Source organism: Salvelinus namaycush, chromosome 33 (genome assembly GCF_016432855.1).
Source record: "Salvelinus namaycush isolate Seneca chromosome 33, SaNama_1.0, whole genome shotgun sequence".
Lineage (NCBI taxonomy): Eukaryota > Metazoa > Chordata > Actinopteri > Salmoniformes > Salmonidae > Salvelinus > Salvelinus namaycush.
The window spans coordinates 19,415,519-19,434,801 of NC_052339.1; the positions used below are offsets into that span (position 1 = coordinate 19,415,519).

A 19,283-nucleotide genomic window follows, 5' to 3' on the forward strand; every position below is an offset into this window, starting at 1 on the left:
CACACAAACACCACACACACAGCTTCCCAACACCATGAAGAACCCGGGTCATACACTTTAATCACATGATTCATACACATATACATTGAGTGTACAAAACATTAGGAACACCTACTCTTTCCGTCACATATACTAACCAGTTGAAATATATGATCCCTTATTGAGGTCAGTTGTTAAATCCACTTCAATCAGTGTAGCCTTGAGACAATTGAGACATAGATTGTGTATGTGTGCCATTCAGATGGTGAAGGGGCAAGACAAAATATTTAAGTGCCTTTGAACAGGGTATTGTAGTAGGTGCCAGGCGCACCGGTTTGTGTGTCAAGAACTGCAACGCTGCTGTTTTTCATGCCTTCATGGTTTTCCAGTGTGTATCAAGAATGGTCCACCACCCAAAGGACATCCAGCCAACTTGACACAACTGTGGGAAGCATTGGAGTCAACATGCACCAGCATCCCTGTGGAACGCTTTCGACACCTTGTAGAGTCCATGCCCCGACAAATTGAGGCTGTTCTGAGGGCAAAAGTGGGAGCAACTCAATAGTAGGAAGGTGTTCCTAATGTTTGTATACTCATTGTGTCACGCCCTGACCTTAGAGATCCTTTTAATTCTCTATTTTGGTTAGGTCAGGGTGTGACTAGGGTGGGCAATCTAGTTTTTCTATTTCTTTGTTTGGCCTGGTATAGTTCCCAATCAGAGGCAGCTGTCTATCGTTGTCTCTGATTGGGTATCATACTTAGGCAGCCTTGTTTTTGGGATCTTAGGGATCTTGTTTTTGTACTGTTGCTTTCCAGCCCTACAGAACTGTGCGTTTCGTTTTGTATTTGTTGGTTTTTCGGTGTCATCAAATAAAAGTAAGATGTACGCCTACCACGCTGCACCTTGGTCTCCTCATTCCATCAACGAACGTGACACATTGTATACAGGAAGGCAAAAGCTAACCACACATGCGCGCGCACACACACACATAGACACACACACACACTCATAGGCTGAAAATATTTAGCATGGGCTCTCAGAACCTCAAAAAGTTCTACAGCTGCACCATTGAGAGCATCTTGACTGGCTGAATCACCGCTTGGTATGGCAACTGCTTGGCATCCGACCGCAAGGTGCTACAGAGGTAGTGCGTACGACCCAGTACATCACTGGGGCCGAGCTCCCTGCCATCCATGACCTCTATACCAGGTGGTGTCAGAGGAAGGACCTACAAATTGTCAGACTTCAGCCACCCAAGTTATAGCCTGTCCTCTCTGCTATTGCACAACAAGCGGTACTGATGCACCAAGTCTGGAACCAACAGGACCCTGAAGAGCTTCTACCACCAATCCATAAGACTCCTAAATAGTTAGTCTGGGTAGCTAGGTAACTATTTAACTATTTGCATTGACCCTTTTGGCACGAACGTTTTTGACTCATCACATACGCTGCTGTTACTGTTTATAATCTATCCTGTTGCCTAGTCACTTTATCCCTTCCTTTATGTACATATCTACCTCAATTACCTCATACCCCTGCACATCGACTCGGTACTGGTACTCCTTGTATGTAGCTATGTTATCATTACTCACTGTGTATCTACAGTATTATTACGTGTTTCACTTTTCTACTATTTCTCTATTTTCTTTCTCTCTACATTGTTGAGAAGGGCCTGTAAGTAAGCATTTCACTGTTAGTCCACACCTGTTGTTTACGAAGCATGTGACGAATAACATTTGACTTGATTTGTAACCAATGCAGCAGTCAAGGCACACAGGAAAGGCAAACAACACTGCACTTAAACAAGTACTACCAGTAGGTGGCGACAAAGTGTGTTTGTTTGCGGTCCTGTGTATGCATTCCTCTGTATATCTCACCTTGTGTGAGCGGGACGGGAGATGTCACAGGGACGCCGTCCAGGGAGCAGAGGTTACCACAAGGGTCGAGGATGATGACCCCTGACGTGTTGATGATGATGCAATGTTCCGCCTCGATGCCTACACCCTGGATGGTGATGTCTTGGGGTACCACCGCGTCCTCACGCCCGATACGGGTCACTCCTGGAAAAATGTATGTTATGTCGTTGTGGGGGAAAGTTGAGTTGACTTTAGATCCAAATTTTTGGGGGTGAGTGTTGCATTGTTAGGCTAGAGAGTTATATAGTGAGCTAAGCTTAACACATCTGTTTAAGAGAGTGTTTAAGTCTCCCTACCAGTCAGTCTGATTCTGTGTGTAGATCTCTGTTATCTCTGCTACCATCTACACCCTGTTGGCTTGTTAGCAAGATATCTGTCTGGAATACTGATGAACCACAGACACCTGTGGTGTCAATGACTGAAAGGTCTATAAATACACTGCAATTATGTCATTATACAGTAAAAATACTGTGACTGTGTGCATGTGTGCTTGCATGTATGTGTGTGCACTTGTTACAGCGTGTGTGTGATTGCATTTGCGTGCATGCGTGTGTGTGTGTGTGTCTTTAATGTTCCCTGAGGGGGGAAGTCAGCTTGGCTCCCTGTCCTGGCTCTATTGTGACCTGATTTCCTCCCAGAGTATCACATCCCCCCCATCTCCCTTTCTCTCTCTCCCCATTTCTCCCTCTCTCTCGCCCAAACTCTCTTTCTCTCTCTCCCTCCCTCCATCTCTCCGTCTCCCCATATCTCTCTATCACCCCTCTCTCTCTCCCTCTCCCACATCTCTCTCTCCCCTTCTCCCTTTCTCTCTCTTCCCCTCTCTCCCTTTCTCTCTCTCCCTCACACCCCCTCTCCCCAGTAGCAGTCACCATGGTTACAGGGGGTTCTAGGGAAACAGATAAAAGGGACATAGCATGTATGGGCCAATCAAGTGTGTGTGTGTGTGTGTGTGTGTGTGTATGTGTGTGTGTTACCTTCTGTAAGGGGCAGTAGGGTGATAGCCACACTCAGTCTCCCACTGCCCAGGCTGACCAGATGTGGTGTGGCTGTTTGGACCTTCAGGCATTTCCCTGTGTCTATCAGGTCCAAGGGAGACTGGGGAGAAACATCCACACATTTCATATACAGTCAAATAGTTAATATTACATCTTAAAGGTATGCTTGTGTTCTTTCTTTTCACGAACAGACAATTTTTATTTTAAAGTAAGGAAAAATCAAGCATGTAAACTCTAACAACTTATTTTGAAAATAAACTGAAAGCAGCTTTCTATAGTGCTGCTGGTCCAAACTATAAAGATCTTACTGTAGCAACTATTCTACTACAAGTACATTGTGATGTAGCTGAGTGAGGTATCTATTGTCACCTGTGGCTCGTCTGGACTCATCTGGTCTGACTCTGGCTTACAGAGTGTCTCTGGGTCCTACAGGAGAGAGAGTAGAATGAGGTTAGACTCAGTCAAACACACATATACTCTAAAGACACAGAGAGGCCCAGAAAGCTAAACACACACACACACACCCCAACAGCTGTAAAACCCGGTAACCCATGTGAGAAGCGGGGATGCCCACAGCCAGCTGATTGCATATTTAGAACAAACACAGAAACGTAAACACATTACCGCACACAAAAAAGTGTTGATCGGGGGCAGAATGCGTTCAGACCATCAAATAATTAGCATATATATTACTCTTATAGAATTTCCATGTGGGCCGAGGATATCGGAAATGTAATCAAAGCCTATTGGATAACTAGGACAGGATAATTTATAAAGGACTTTTTAGGACATAGTGAAGACATCAAAACTATGAAATAACACATATGGAATCATGTAGTGACCAAAAAAGTATAAACAAATCAAAATATATTTCATATTTGAGAATCTTCAAATTAGCCACCCTTTGCCTTGATGACAGCTTTTCACAGTAATGGCATTATCTCAACCAGCTTCATGAGGTAGTCACCTGGAATGCATTTAAATTAACAGGTGTGCCTTGTTAAAAGTTAATTTATGGAATTTCTTTCATTCTTAATGCGTTTGAGACAATCAGTTGTGTTATGACAAGGTAGGGGTGGTGTACAGAAGATATCCCTATTTGGTAAAAGACCAAGTCCATATTATGGCAAGAACAGCTCAAATAAGCAAAGAGAAACGACAGTCCATCATTACCTTAAGACATGGCTGTTTATTTACCACCACAGACAGATGCTGGCACTAAGACTGCACTCAGTCAGCTGTATAAGGAAATAAGCAAACAGGAAACCACTCACCCAGAGGCGGCACTCCTAGTGGCCGGCGACTTTAATGCAGGGAAACTTAAATCAGTTCGACCAAATTTCTATCAACATGTTAAATGTGCAACCAGAGGGGAAAAAATTCTAGATCACCTGTACTCCACACACAGAGACGTGTACAAAGCTCTCCCTCGCCCTCCATTTGGTAAATCTGACCACAACTCTATCCTCATGATTCCTGCTTACAAGCAAAAATTAAAGCAGGAAGCACCAGTGACTCGGTCTATAAAAAAGTGGTCAGATGAAGCAGATGCTAAACTACAGGACTGTTTTGCTATCACAGACTGGAACATGTTCCGGCATTCATCCGATGGCATTGAGGAGTACACCACATCAGTCACTGGCTTTATCAATAAGTGCATCGAGGACATCGTCCCCACAGTGACTGTACGTACATAGCCCAACCAGAAGCCATGGATTACAGGCAACATTCGCACTGAGCTAAAGGGCAGATCTGCCGCTTTCAAGGTGCGGGACTCTAACACGGAAGCTTACAAGAAATCCTGCTATGCCCTGCAACGAACCATCAAACAGGCAAAACGTCAATACAGGGCTAAGATTGAATCATACTACACCGGCTCCGACGCTCGTCTTATGTGGCAGGGCTTGCAAACTATTACAGACTACAAAGGGAAGCACAGCCGCGAGCTGCCCAGTGACACGAGCCTACCAGACGAGCTAAATCACTTCTATGCTCGCTTCGAGGCAAGCAACACTGAGGCATGCATGAGAGCATCAGCTGTTCCGGACGACTGTGTGATCACGCTCTCCGTAGCCGACTTGAGTAAGACCTTTAAACTGGTCAACATACACAAGGCTGCGGGGCCAGACGGATTACCAGGACGTGTGCTCTGGGCATGTGCTGACCAACTGGTAGGTGTCTTCACTGACATTTTCAACATGTCCCTGATTGAGTCTGTAATACCAACATGTTTCAAGCAGACCACCATAGTCCCTGTGCCCAAGAACACAAAGGCAACCTGCCTAAATGACTACAGACCCGTAGCTCTCACGTCCGTAGCCATGAAGTGCTTTGAAAGGCTGGTAATGGCTCACATCAACACCATTATCCCAGAAACCCTAGACCCACTCAAATTTGCATACCGCCCAAACAGATCCACAGATGATGCAATCTCTATCGCACTCCACACTGCCCTTTTCCACCTGGACAAAAGGAACACTTATGTGAGAATGCTATTCATTGACTACAGCTCAGCGTTCAACACATTCAACACGTTCAACACAACATAGTACCCTCAAAGCTCATCACTAAGCTAAGGACCCTGGGACTAAACACCCCCCTCTGAAACTGGATCCTGGACTTCCTGACGGGCCGCCCCCAGGTGGTGAGGGTAGGTAGCAACACATCTGCCACACTGATCCTCAACACTGGAGCCCCCCTGGGGTGCGTGCTCAGTCCTCTCCTGTACTCCCTGTTCACCCACGACTGCATGGCCAGGCACGACTCCAACACCATCATTAAGTTTGCAGACGACACAACAGTGATCACCGACAACGACAAGACAGCCTATAGGGAGGAGGTCAAAGACCTGGCCGGGTGATGCCAGAATAACAACCTATCCCTCAACGTAACCAAGACTAAGGAGATGATTGTGGACTATAGGAAAAGGAGAACCGAGCACGCCCCCATTCTCATCGGCGGGGCTGTAGTGGAGCAGGTTGAGAGCTTCCAAGTTACTTTGTGTCCACATCAACAACAAACTAGAATGGTCCAAACACACCAAGACAGTCGTGAAGAGGGCACGACAAAACCTATTCCCCCTCAGGAAACTAAAAAGATTTGGCATGGGTCCTGAGATCCTCAAAGGCTTCTACAGCTGCAACATCGAGAGCATCTTGACTGGTTGCATCACTGCCTGGTACGGCAATTGCTCGGCCTCTGACCGCAAGGCACTACAGAGGGTAGTGCGTACGGCCCAGGACCTCACTGGGGCTAAGCTGCCTGCCATCCAGGACCTCTACACCAGGCGGTGTCAGAGGAAGGCCCTAAAAATTGTCAAAGACCCCAGCCACCCCAGTCATAGACTGTTCACTCTACTACCGAATGGCAAGCGGTACCGGAGTGCCAAGTCTAGGACAAAAAGGCTTCTCAACAGTTTTAACTGATAATGAAATGGCTACCCGGACTATTTGCATTGTGTTCCCCCCCCACCCCCTCTTTTACGCTGCTGCTGCTCTCTGTTTATCATATATGCACAGTCACTTTAACTATACATTCATGTACATATGTACATACTACCTCAATTGGCCCGACCAACCAGTGCTCCCGCACATTGGCTATCTGCATTGTGTCCCGCCACCCATCACCCGCCAACCCCTCTTTACGCTATTGCTACTCTCTGTTCATCATATGCATAATCACTTTAACCATATCTACATGTACATACTACCTCAATCAGCCTGACTAACCGGTGTCTGTATGTAGCCTCGCTACTTTTATAGCCTCGCTACTGTATATAGCCTCGCTACTGTTTTTCACTGTCTTTTTACTTTTGTTTTTATCTCTTTACTTACCTATTGTTCACCTAATACCTTTTTTTGCACTATTGGTTAGAGCCTGTAAGTAAGCATTTCACTGTTTTATTTGGCGCACGTGTCAAATAAACTTTAATTTGATTTGATCTGAAGGTTAGTCTATCTGAAACATTTCAAGAACTTTGAAAGTTTCTTCAAGTCCAGTCGCAAAAACCATCAAGCGTTATGATGAAACTGGTTCTCACGAGGACCGCCATAGGAAAGGAAGACCCAGAATTACCTCTGCTGCAGAGGATAAGCTCATTAGAGTTACCAGCCTCAGAAATTGCAGCCCAAATAAATGCTTCGCATGTAACAGACACATCTCAACTGTTCAGAGGAGACTGCGTGAATCAGGCCTTCATGGTAAAATTGCTGCAAAGAAGCCACTACTAAAGGACACCAATAAGAAGAAGAGACTTGCTTGGGCCAAGAAACACGAGCAATGGACATTAGACCGGTGTAAATCTGACCTTTGGTCTGATGAGTCCAAATTTAAGATTTTTGGTAGAGTAGGTGATCTCAGCATGTGTGGTTCCCACCGTGAAGCGTGGAGGAGTGATGGTGTGGGGGTGCTTTGCTGGTGACACTGTCAGTGATTTATTTAGAATTCAAGGCACACTTAACCAGCATGGCTACCACAGCATTCTGCAGCGATACGCCATCCCATCTGGTTTGCGCTTAGTGGGACTATCATTTGTTTTTCAACAGGACAATGACACAATACACCTTCAGGCTGTGAAAGGGCTTTTTGACCAAGAAGGAGAGTGATGGAGTGCTGCATCAGATGACCTGGCCTCCACAGTCACCCAACCTCAACCCAATTGAAATGGTTTGGGATGAGTTGGACCGTAGAGTGAAGGAAAAGCAGCCAACAAGTGCTCAGCATATGTGGAAACTCCTTCAAGATTGTTGGCATACTGGACCTTTTGCACCCTCTCTGGATTACTGACCTCTGCCTGCCGTTGAACTGTTGTTTGCCTGCCCCTGTATTAGAAATAAACTTTTGTTTCTTCGACACTGTCTGCATCTGGGTCATACCTGAAAACTGATAAATGTGTGCAAAGCTGTCATCAAGGCAAAGGGTGGCTACTTTGAAGAATTGAAAATCAAAAATATATTTTCATTTGTTTAACACTTACTATATGTTACTATATGATTCCATGTCTGTTATTTCATAGTTGTGATGTCTTCACTATTATTCTGCAATGTAAAAATAAAGAAAAGCCCTTGAATGAGTAGGTATATCTTTTGACTTGTACTGTGTGTATATAAACTCAGCAAAAAAAGAAACGTCCTCTCACTGTCAAGTGCGTTTATTTTCAGCAAACTTAACATGTGCAAATGTTTGTATGAACACAACAAGATTCAACAACTGAGACATAAACTGAACAAGTTCCACAGGCATGTGACTAACAGAAATGCAATAACGTGTCCCTGAAAAAAGGGGGGGTCAAAATCAAAAGTAACAGTCAGTATCTGGTGTGGCCACCAGCTGCATTAAGTACTGCAGTGCATCTCCTCCTTGTGTACTGCACCAGATTTGCCAGTTCTTGCTGTGAGATGTTACCCCACTCTTCCACCAAGGCACCTGCAAGTTCCGGACATTTCTGGGGGGAATGGCCCTAGCCCTCACCCTCCGATCCAACAGGTCCCAGACGTGCTCAAAAGATCCGGGCTCTTCGCTGGCCATGGCAGAACACTGACATTCCTGTCTTGCAGGAAATCACGTACAGAACGAGCAGTATGGCTGGTGGCATTGTCATTCTGGAGGGTCATGTCAGGATGAGCCTACAGGAAGGGCACCGCATGAGGGAGGAGGATGTCTTCCCTGTAACGCACAGCGTTGAGATTGCCTGCAATGACAACAAGCTCAGTCTGATGATGCTGTGACACACAGCCCCAGACCATGATGGACCCTCCACCTCCAAATCGATCCCGCTCCAGAGTACAGGCCTCGGTGTAACGCTCATTCCTTCAATGATAAATGCGAATCCGACCATCACCCCTGGTGAGACATAACCGCGACTCGTCAGTGAAGAGCATTTTTTCCCAGTCCTGTCTGGTCCAGCGACGGTGGGTTTGTGCCCATAGGTGACGTTGTTGAGGACCTGCCTGACAACAGGCCTACAAGCCCTCAGTCCAGCCTCTCTCAGCCTATTGCGGACAGTCTGAGCACTAATGGAGGGATTGTTCGTTCCTGGTGTAACTCGGGCTATTGTTGTTGCCATCCTGTACCTGTCCCGCAGGTGTGATGTTCGGATGTACCAATCCTGTGCAGGTCTTGTTACGCGTGGTCTGCCACTGCCCGTCCTGTCTCCCTGTAACGCTGTCTTAGGCATCTCACAGTACAGATATTGCAATTTATTGCCCTGGCCACATCTGCAGTCCTCATGCCTCCTTGCAGCATGCCTAAGGCACGTTCACGCAGATGAGCAGGGACCCTGGGCATCTTTCTTTTGGTGTTTTTCAGAGTCAGTAGAGTTTTCATAATTGTGACCTTTTAATTGCCTACCGTCTGTAAGCTGTTAGTGTCTTAACGACCGTTCCACAGGTGCATGTTCATTAATTGTTTATGCTTCATTGAACAAGCATGGGAAACAGTGTTTAAACCCTTTACAATGAAGATATGGGAAGTTATTTGGATTTTTACAAATTATCTTTGAAAGACAGGGTCCTGAAAAAGGGACGTTTCTTTTTTTGTTGAGTTTATATATACACTGCTCAAAAAAATAAAGGGAACACTTAAACAACACAATGTAACTCCAAGTCAATCACACTTCTGTGAAATCAAACTGTCCACTTAGGAAGCAACACTGATTGACAATAAATTTCACATGCTGTTGTGCATGGAATGCTGTTGTGCAATGGAATAGACAACAGGTGGAAATTATAGGCAATTAGCAAGACACCCCCAATAAAGGAGTGGTTCTGCAGGTGGTGACCACAGACCACTTCTCAGTTCCTATGCTTCCTGGCTGATGTTTTGGTCACTTTTGAATGCTGGCGGTGCTTTCACTCTAGTGGTAGCATGAGACGGAGTCTACAACCCACACAAGTGGCTCAGGTAGTGCAGCTCATCCAGGATGGCACATCAATGCGAGCTGTGGCAAGAAGGTTTGCTGTGTCTGTCAGCGTAGTGTCCAGAGCATGGAGGCGCTACCAGGAGACAGGCCAGTACATCAGGAGACGTGGAGGAGGCCGTAGGAGGGCAACAACCCAGCAGCAGGACCGTTACCTCCGCCTTTGTGCAAGGAGGAGCAGGAGGAGCACTGCCAGAGCCCTGCAAAATGACCTCCAGCAGGCCACAAATGTGCATGTGTCTGCTCAAACGGTCAGAAACAGACTCCATGAGGGTGGTATGAGGGCCCGACGTCCACAGGTGGGGGTTGTGCTTACAGCCCAACACCGTGCAGGACGTTTGGCATTTGCCAGAGAACACCAAGATTGCCAAATTCGCCACTGGCGCCCTGTGCTCTTCACAGATGAAAGCAGGTTCACACTGAGCACATGTGACAGACGTGACAGAGTCTGGAGACGCCGTGGAGAACGTTCTGCTGCCTGCAACATCCTCCAGCATGACCGGTTTGGCGGTGGGTCAGTCATGGTGTGGGGTGGCATTTCGTTGGGGGCCGCACAGCCCTCCATGTGCTCGCCAGAGGTAGCCTGACTGCCATTAGGTACCGAGATGAGATCCTCAGACCCCTTGTGAGACCATATGCTGGTGCGGTTGGCCCTGGGTTCCTCCTAATGCAAGACAATGCTAGACCTCATGTGGCTGGAGTGTGTCAGCAGTTCCTGCAAGAGGAAGGCATTGATGCTATGGACTGGCCCGCCCGTTCCCCAAACCTGAATGGGACATCATGTCTCGCTCCATCCACCAACGCCACGTTGCACCACAGACTGTCCAGGAGTTGGCGGATGCTTTAGTCCAGGTCTGGGAGGAGATCCCTCAGGAGACCATCCGCCACCTCATCAGGAGCATGCCCAGGCGTTGTAGGGAGGTCATACAGGCACGTGGAGGCCACACACACTACTGAGCCTCATTTTGACTTGTTTTAAGGACATTACATCAAAGTTGGATCAGCCTGTAGTGTGGTTTTCCACTTTAATTTTGAGTGTGACTCCAAATCCAGACCTCCATGGGTTGATAAATTTGATTTCCATTGATCATTTTTGTGTGATTGTGTTGCCAGCACATTCAACTATGTAAAGAAAAAAGTATTTAATAAGAATATTTAATTCATTCAGATCTAGGATGTGTTATTTTAGTGTTCCCTTTATTTTTTTGAGCAGTGTATATACGTATATGGGGGTTGGAAATTACGCAGAAAATTACATAGATGGAATCTACAATCTACCTGCACTATTAAAGCTGAAATACCCCCTAAACAATTGTTTTTTATAAATACATAAAATACAAAAAATAACACACACACACACTCACAGAAACCCCTCTCCCTGCACGCACAGCTGCCACATGTGAGAGAATGTCTGTGTGAAAGTGTTCCAGAGGGAAAGAAATCACTTCAACAGGGCACAGGCTGGGAGGACACACACACACACACTCCAGTGGGAGGAATGGGCTGGAATGTTCCATGCCGGCCGTTTTCCCACGAGTGTATGGGAGTGTTTGGCATGCCCATGCCCACATTGGGGGACACACATACACACACAGACACACACACACACCACAGTGGCACTCTACAACCATGACTGTGACCATGAGTGGTTGTCTCTGGTCAAACCACCCTGAGGGACCAAGTTCACCACCGAAGACCACGACCTTAGTTCTTGGCAGTGGTAATGACAATTCCACCCTAAAGTCCATGGAATGAGAGGAGACAGAGGTTGTGAATTTTCAACTGTTGATTGGAGTGGGGTTTATTTCACAGCTCTGTGCAAGAATTAAAGCGAAGGCCGATAAATCCACATCTAGATAGTGTGGGTGTATGAGTATGTGTAAAAGTATAGTATGTATAAAGAATTGACCTTAAAGCGTTAGAAAGCGTGTGAGAGGACGGAGAGCAGTTGGCAAGGGGAGTGATTAAACACAGAGAATATAGTCATATAGATATGTATACAAACAGTAAGAGCACCAGAATGACATGATGGGGAGGTGTGTCTATGTTTGTTAAGTTTCTGGGTGGGTTGGCCTTGGCGAGTGATCGAAGTATGTTTACCCCTACCACATGCACACACACACACAGACGAGTGAAACAGCACAGCTGAGATGATTAGAGCCTTGTTAAAACCCCATCAACCGCACCTCATTCCCTTCAATCACCCCTCCTTCCTCTCCTCCTTCCTTCCTTTCTCTCCCTCTCTCTCTTCCTCCAGCTCCTGCTCCTTATCCTCCTATCATTTCCCTCCATCCCCTCTCTCCTTTCCTTTGTCTCTTCTCAGCCGTCCTCTGTCCCCTCCTTATTTTTTCCTCTCATCTTCTTTCCTCCTCTTTCTTCTATTCTCTCCTCTCACCTCCTCTCCCCTCCTCCATGTTCCTCTACTCTTTTCGCCTCTCCATGGTCCTCTCTTCTCCTCTCCTCCTCCCTACTCTTCTTTCCTTTATTCTCGTCTCTCTCCTCCTCTCCTCTATCCTCCTCTCCTCCTTTCCTCTCCAGAGGAAACACAAATCACCAGCCGCTCCAGTGCACTTCCTCTAATTCAGAACTCACTTCCTGTCTGAGCTCACTTCCTTTACAGCGCAAAAGCACCATTGCCCCTCTACAGACACATTCTCTCACACACGCACGCACGCACGCACACACACACACACACACACACACACACACACACACACACACACACACACACACACACATGTTCACAATCATGTTCACACACACATCCTACTCCACGCTTCAGGGAAACGGGTGTTACCTTAATGCGGGTGTATTCCCAGCAATCGCTCACACACACTCTTACACACACACACACACACACACACACACACACACACACACACACACACACACACACACACACACACACACACACACACACACACACACACACACACAAAGGATAATCGACAACTGATAAATGGGGTATGTATGTGTGTTTGAGATGAGCAGATGTAGATGGAGGTCAACAGCAGTTGAAGTAGAAGTGCTCTTCATAATGACAGGAGCTGCTTTACGATCAGCCGTATCCATCTTCATGCCTCCCACTCCTACACAGCCCCCATCCCACAAACAACACACACCCAGGTGAGCAGGCAAGTCAGTGCAGGTGTTTGGCCTCGTTAAGCTTTAGCGGAGCACTCAGGTGTGTCGCCCCGGGATACAGAATACTGAACTACCCTCAGCAGCCACATTCTTGGGTTGTTTGTTTGTGTGTGTGTCTGTGTGTCCGTCCGTGGATGTGTGTCACATTCCTATACGTCTATAGGCTCCATATCTCTGGTGATGGGCATCGGATCCCGGTCCATGCCACTCCTAAAGGAGGTCAGAGAACATGTCTTGGGGTTCTAAGTTCTAACCCAGAGATTTATACGTTTTCATAACAGAGGTCTACTGCTTAAGGTAGAAATGGCAGTAGACATGTTTAAACTGCTCAACACACACATAGCATAAGAAGCACAGAGCAAAGTTATATTTCTAAGATAGTTGATGGGATGGTGTAAATAAAACTAGACTGAATTACACACTACAATGGATATTCCAACACTGAGCCCCGACCTGCTCTGCTCTTGCTGATCAGAAACTTGTTTGTGTGCTGCCTAACCAATGGCTGTGCTGTGTAGGCCTACAGTGGCAGTTCAGGAGGAGAATCAAAGGCTTCTTCCGATTTTTGTTGTTGTTGATTAGGCCTAGTCCAAAAAATGCACTATCTTGCGCTTGGACTAACCTATAGCCTATGCTCTGTTCAGTTTGAGAAGGAGAGCACGAAGATGTGGAGGAAGAGGTCAACTTTGATAGCTTGCTACTACTATAATTTATTTTATTAAAAATAATGTTTCTTTCCCATGATGTAGGCTTATTTATCAGAATTATTCACTTCACAATAAACCAGATTTGAGAAAATGACATTGTGGAGCTGAAACTTGAAGCAGCAGCTGCGGCACAATCGGCAATGGACATGGTGCTGAAAGTAGGCAAATTTGAGTAAGCAGCCTAATTAATTTAAACCGTTTTCATTTGAATTTACTAACAACGAGGGCTTTGTGTTGGAGCCTATTGCTTCCTATTTAAGAAATAAGAAGTAGGCCTACCTGTTTGACAGACGAAATTAGGCTATAGGCTGCTATATCCATAGATTTTTAGGTCAATTCCTCCACCCTCCATGTACTCTTTAAATAGCCTTCTCAGTGTCAGTGAAGAGCTGTTAAGTTAAAACCAAGACTCAAATTGAGGGGGTATAAGAGGCCTACTTTTTACTTTAGAAAAAGCACAGGCTTACCCCATGTTAGCTTAAGATTTTTTAGGAAAATAAAACGGATCCAATTATATAGTGATCTATAACAGCGCTTTGGTCCGCGATGCTTTATGCTAGAAACAAGCTGTTTCTTTGACATTCAGAGGCTGAGCTACAACCTTCTATAACCAAGGAGACCAAACATGTACTTACTTGGGAAGTAATGAAATTCTGTCCCTATCAATTGATTAAGCTATTCACTTTCTGTACAATAGAAGTGACCTTCTCTCGTTGGGTTAAGCCACGGAAGAAGAGTAGCCAGCAGTTTGTATGCTTCAGTAGGTATACTCTGTGTGGGGTGGAAAGGTAGGTATACTCTGTGTGGGATGGAAAGGTAGGCCTACTCTGTGTGGGGTGGAAAGGTAGGCCTACTCTGTGTGGGGTGGAAAGGTAGGCCTACTCTGTGTGGGATGGAAAGGTAGGCCTACTCTGTGTGGGGTGGAAAGGTAGGCCTACTCTGTGTGGGGTGGAAAGGTAGGCCTACTCTGTGTGGGGTGGAAAGGTAGGCCTACTCTGTCTGGGGTGGAAAGGTAGGCCTAGTCTGTGTGGGGTGGAAAGGTAGGCCTACTCTGTGCGGGGTGGAAAGGTAGGCCTACTCTGTCTGGGGTGGAAAGGTAGGCCTAGTCTGTGTGGGGTGGAAAGGTAGGCCTACTCTGTCTGGGGTGGAAAGGTAGGACTACTCTGTGCGGGGTGGAAAGGTAGGCCTACTCTGTGCGGGGTGGAAAGAGGTAGGCCTACTCTGTCTGGGGTGGAAAGGTAGGCCTAACTTTTGAAAGTACCATGCTCAGATTCCTAATGACGTCTCAGATGTAATTATTTGCAAACAGGGACAGTTTAGTTGCAAACAAGACACACTGATTTGGCATTGGAGAAATATGATAAGGTGAACACAGAGGCCTTTCTCTCTGTCCATTCTTAACCTGAAATGTTGGTAATTTGTGTGGTATTAAAACATATTTTGATAATATGTAAAATTACGTAGAATTGCATGAAATGGTTATAAAAGTATTGTTTTATGACCTGCAAATACGATGAGAGATTCATGCAATGCTTTTGCTTTTGCTATAAAGGAGATCTTTCCATTCCTACTCTCGTCCACGGTGGTCTGTGAACCCACAACCTTCTGGCCCGCAGCCCTGTGCACCATCAAAATTCCTGCGTTGACATGTAATGCTTTCAGGACAAAGCATAGTTTCTAAAACTGCATATCTAAGGCTCTGGTCTGTTCAATAAGTGGGGGTAAAGGGTAGACATGTTCTCTCCTGTCCACCTTATGTTTTCATTATAATTTTGGGTACAGGGGAGGGTCACTTGTTTTTTGTTATGTGTTCAGTGAGGGTTTAGGTAAAATATATTTTGCTGAAGGGAGGGCCATCCATTTTCTTTTCAGAGAGGTCCGATTTTCTACATGTAACCCTTATTATAAATAACATTCACTCCCTTACGGTCTGTGGTGTGTGCCTTGGGGGTGGGGGTGTAACAAAAAAAAAGGGAAACTGTACGCAAGTTCACTAATTTAATATCTCTCTCTTCCCCTCTCTCTTCTGTCTTTCTTTCTCTGTTCGGTCCCTCCCTACATTCCATGTGAGGTCTCCTTACGCTGACAAAGCTCTTATTGTGTCCCTGCTTCTGCCTAGTCCCCTGTGGGTGACACACACACACACACACACACACACACACACACACACACACACACACACACACACACACACACACACACACACACACACACACACACATACAGAAACACTTATACATGAGGGTCGAGTGTGGCAACCCATCCCTCCCTCCCTCCCTGTTTCACTCTAATCACTCTCTGGCTAATCAATGGCTTAAGTTGATCAGTTAAGTACCCGGGAGAGGAGAAAGCTGTCTCCAACTCTGGAGAGAGAAACCTACACACGCTTTAGAGAGTCACACACACACACACACTTGGGCGAGAGTGACCTTTAGAAACAAACCCCCCTCTGTCTCTGGATTCCTCCTTCGCATGGCCTTTCTAACCTGTGTGTGTGTGTGTGTGTGTGTGTGTGTGTGTGTGTGTGTGTGTGTGTGTGTGTGTGTGTGTGCGTGCGTGCGTGCGTGCGTGCGTGCGTGCGTGCGTGCGTGCGTGCGTGCGTGCGTGCGTGCGTGCGTGCGTGCGTGCGTGCGCGTGTGTGTGTGCTTTAATAAGTGTAGGAGCAGAGCTGAAGAGTTGCTTTAGAAATCCTAGCCTGAACCCCTCCTCAAACACCTACATGTAGACCAGGAAGCTCTTGTTTTCATTGTGATAATGCTGGCATCACCCTTAAACAAATAAAAAATGAATTATGAATCCAAATCAACATATGACAGGATGACTAATGTTGGTACAGCTGAAAGTCACTGAAGCTAATCTGATATTTAATATGAAGGTATGCATTAGGAAACTCAAGATTACCTATATACTATATGCGGTGGATCAGCTAGTGCTTTGACTTGCAGAAGGATGGATATCAGACAGATGCTAAATTAGTTCTGAGTCAGCTGACCTATACGGTTTAGATGCCAAGTCACTCTGGGATAGACCAGACATTAGAGGAGGGAAAGAGTGGGAGATGAAAGAAGGAGAGAGAAATGTGAGGAGGAATGGAGCGAGATTGCAGGGTGGAGATTAGGGAGAGACCTTTGGGAGAGGAGGAGCACAAAAGGGAGAGTCATCAGGAGAGAGGAAAAACAGACACACCAACAGATAGTCCCTCAAACAGAGAGAAAGCAAGAAAGCTTATAAAGCATGAACAGGGATGGTGGTTGTTTGGATGAGAAATAGGGTAGTAAGAGGTAGTCTGCATTCATTTCTCACAAGGATCTATTCCCTCATATCTGACCAGACTCTGAAACTCACCTCTGGTTCTAAGTAGAAACAGACTAGAGTGAGATACCACTCTACAATAGTATCTCCCCACCTGGCTATGCCTGTGGTTCCTAAACGGTACTCTGCTGAGACCCACCTAACACTTTCGGGGTCTATCTTCTGCACCACCAAGTAAACAACTGTTTGTCTCAAACTAGAAAAACCCAGTCTTTACCTTCAATCTGAGAAAAATCTGGAAATACTAACTATTTCAGGAAACATTGCAACACTTTCTCCACAGTGTGTGTAGAGACAAACCGCTAAAGTAGGCTCCTCTTCCCTCCATCCACTGTTGTGATTGGTCATCTCATCACATGGACAATGTGCCACTGGCCTGTCTGCCCGTCTCACCTTCATGCTACTATGAGAACATGGCTAGGGTGTGTAGCTCGTGAAGCTCAGGTCAAATTCTACATTCACTCTGGCTTGAAAAGATAAGGCTGGGTCAAAGGTTATAGGGTCAGGGGGTATGGTCTGATACACACTGGGGTTATAGGGTTCTAAGGAGGATTGTAAATGCTGTATGTCGTGGACCAGGTTCATGTTACATTAAACTCCACCTTCCCATGTAGACTGACCCAGTTACCTGTTGAGAGAGGGAGCTTTATCTTATGCACATGTCACCAACACTATCAGAATACCTAGGAACCGAGAGGGCGTGGTGTACCATACAGTATACAGATCTTGGATCATTCACGTGATCATATTCTGTATACTGTCTGCAGACACAACATTCATGGTGCAGGCACAGGCTTGCCTGCGCAAGACTTGTGTCCAAATCCATAGCCACTATTGGCATGCAGGGTGCACAGCAATATAAAACCAACAACAGTGTTCCTTGTGTGTTCAAAAATAACAAAATCTGCAATTAAACACGGATTACTGAGCTATAATCTGTCATTATGCTGCTAAATGGCTCCCTCGGGAAATTAACCTCTAAAAGAACAACGGAACCGGTAGTATAGGACTAGCCTACCGGTAAAAAAAAAACATTTAGGCTAATGTAACAGAATAACATGTTATGAAAACGTAGTAGGCTATAAATAACATATAGACCGTGTCACGTGTAAATAATACACCGAAATAAACGTAAAGCGAATAAAATATAAAGGTTTACCGTTGATGAAACGGGGCTGAGAAGCTCGGTCATGACGAGAGAAGATTCCAACACAAACACAAAAATTCCCAAACTTTCTCTTTAATAAAAAATCCAAGCGGTTCTGCTGCTGTCACTTTCCTCTGAAACCTTGTCCAGGACGCATCACCGGCGCATTCCACCGCTGAACCGAGAAGTTCAACGGCACTCGTGGTTCTTCAGGAGAGACTTGATGCGCCGTCCTCACCCACAAACAAAATATACATACATACACATACACACTGAGAGGCTGGCGATGTAGCGCACAGGAATGCACAACAGCTGGAATGGGACCTGGGAAGAACAGGGACTGGACAGTGTGTGTGCGCGTGCGTGCGCGTGTGTGTGCGCGCGTGCTCAAATTTACAGTCATAATGTGTAGGTGTTAACAGACACCTCTGCTTGACCTCTTCCAACTTCTCATCTCCTCCTCTGAGAAAGATATCTAAATTGTGACCTCTTCTTCGGATTGAGACAAATCGGAGCCAAAGTCCCTTTTACGCATGTACCTTTAATCTAATTTATATCAATTCCCTTAGAGCTGCCCTGACTGCAACAACGTTTAGCAAACCTAATTACTTCAGGAATGTATTTCCTTGCACGGTGACTTGCCTATTTCAGGGGGAAATAAAATATAATGACAATATAGTTCCTAATGTATCCTAACTCAGTTAGAGCTATGATGATTCTCATTCACATAAAAAAATTGATATTCTATGTAACGGATGCCTCAAGAGAGCGGTGGTAAAGGCTAATCGTTTCATCGCATACCTGCCGGTCGCAGGTGCGAAACGGAATTTGCCCTGCTAGGCACTGGAGCACGCCGACAGCACGCGAATCTCTGGTGTGTGAGTCAATAGTCTGTACAAGACCCGCTCAAGTTACGCACGCGCGTCCAGTTTCCCAGGTGGCTCGCGGTGGTGTGGCGCAAAGATTGTCTACTATATTGACAAGATATTTGAGTGACCGTTCTAACAATGGAAATACATGTTCTCAGAGATGGATGGCAGGCGGGAGGAGGCGAGATCAGTTGGGACAATTCTAGCATATGAGTGGGCAGATACGAGTGTGACCAACATCAAATCAAATCAAATTTTATTTGTCACATACACATGGTTAGCAGATGTTAATGCGAG

At 45.9% G+C, this 19,283-nt stretch overlaps 1 protein-coding gene across 1 annotated transcript in view; it reads right to left on the reverse strand.

The window, feature by feature from the left end:
- phldb2b (pleckstrin homology-like domain, family B, member 2b) overlaps nucleotides 1-18,418 on the reverse strand; it is a 49,115-nt gene extending 30,697 nt beyond the window's left edge. Inside the window, exons 1-4 of the mRNA XM_038972674.1 lie at nucleotides 18,130-18,418; nucleotides 3,261-3,317; nucleotides 2,871-2,991; nucleotides 1,858-2,040 (exon numbers count right to left, since the gene is read on the reverse strand). Coding sequence (XP_038828602.1) covers nucleotides 1,858-2,040; nucleotides 2,871-2,991; nucleotides 3,261-3,317; nucleotides 18,130-18,162 — 394 coding nt within the window. The 5' untranslated portion in view covers nucleotides 18,163-18,418. The remainder of the gene's footprint in view (nucleotides 1-1,857; nucleotides 2,041-2,870; nucleotides 2,992-3,260; nucleotides 3,318-18,129) is intronic.
- Nucleotides 18,419-19,283: the final 865 nt, after the last annotated feature.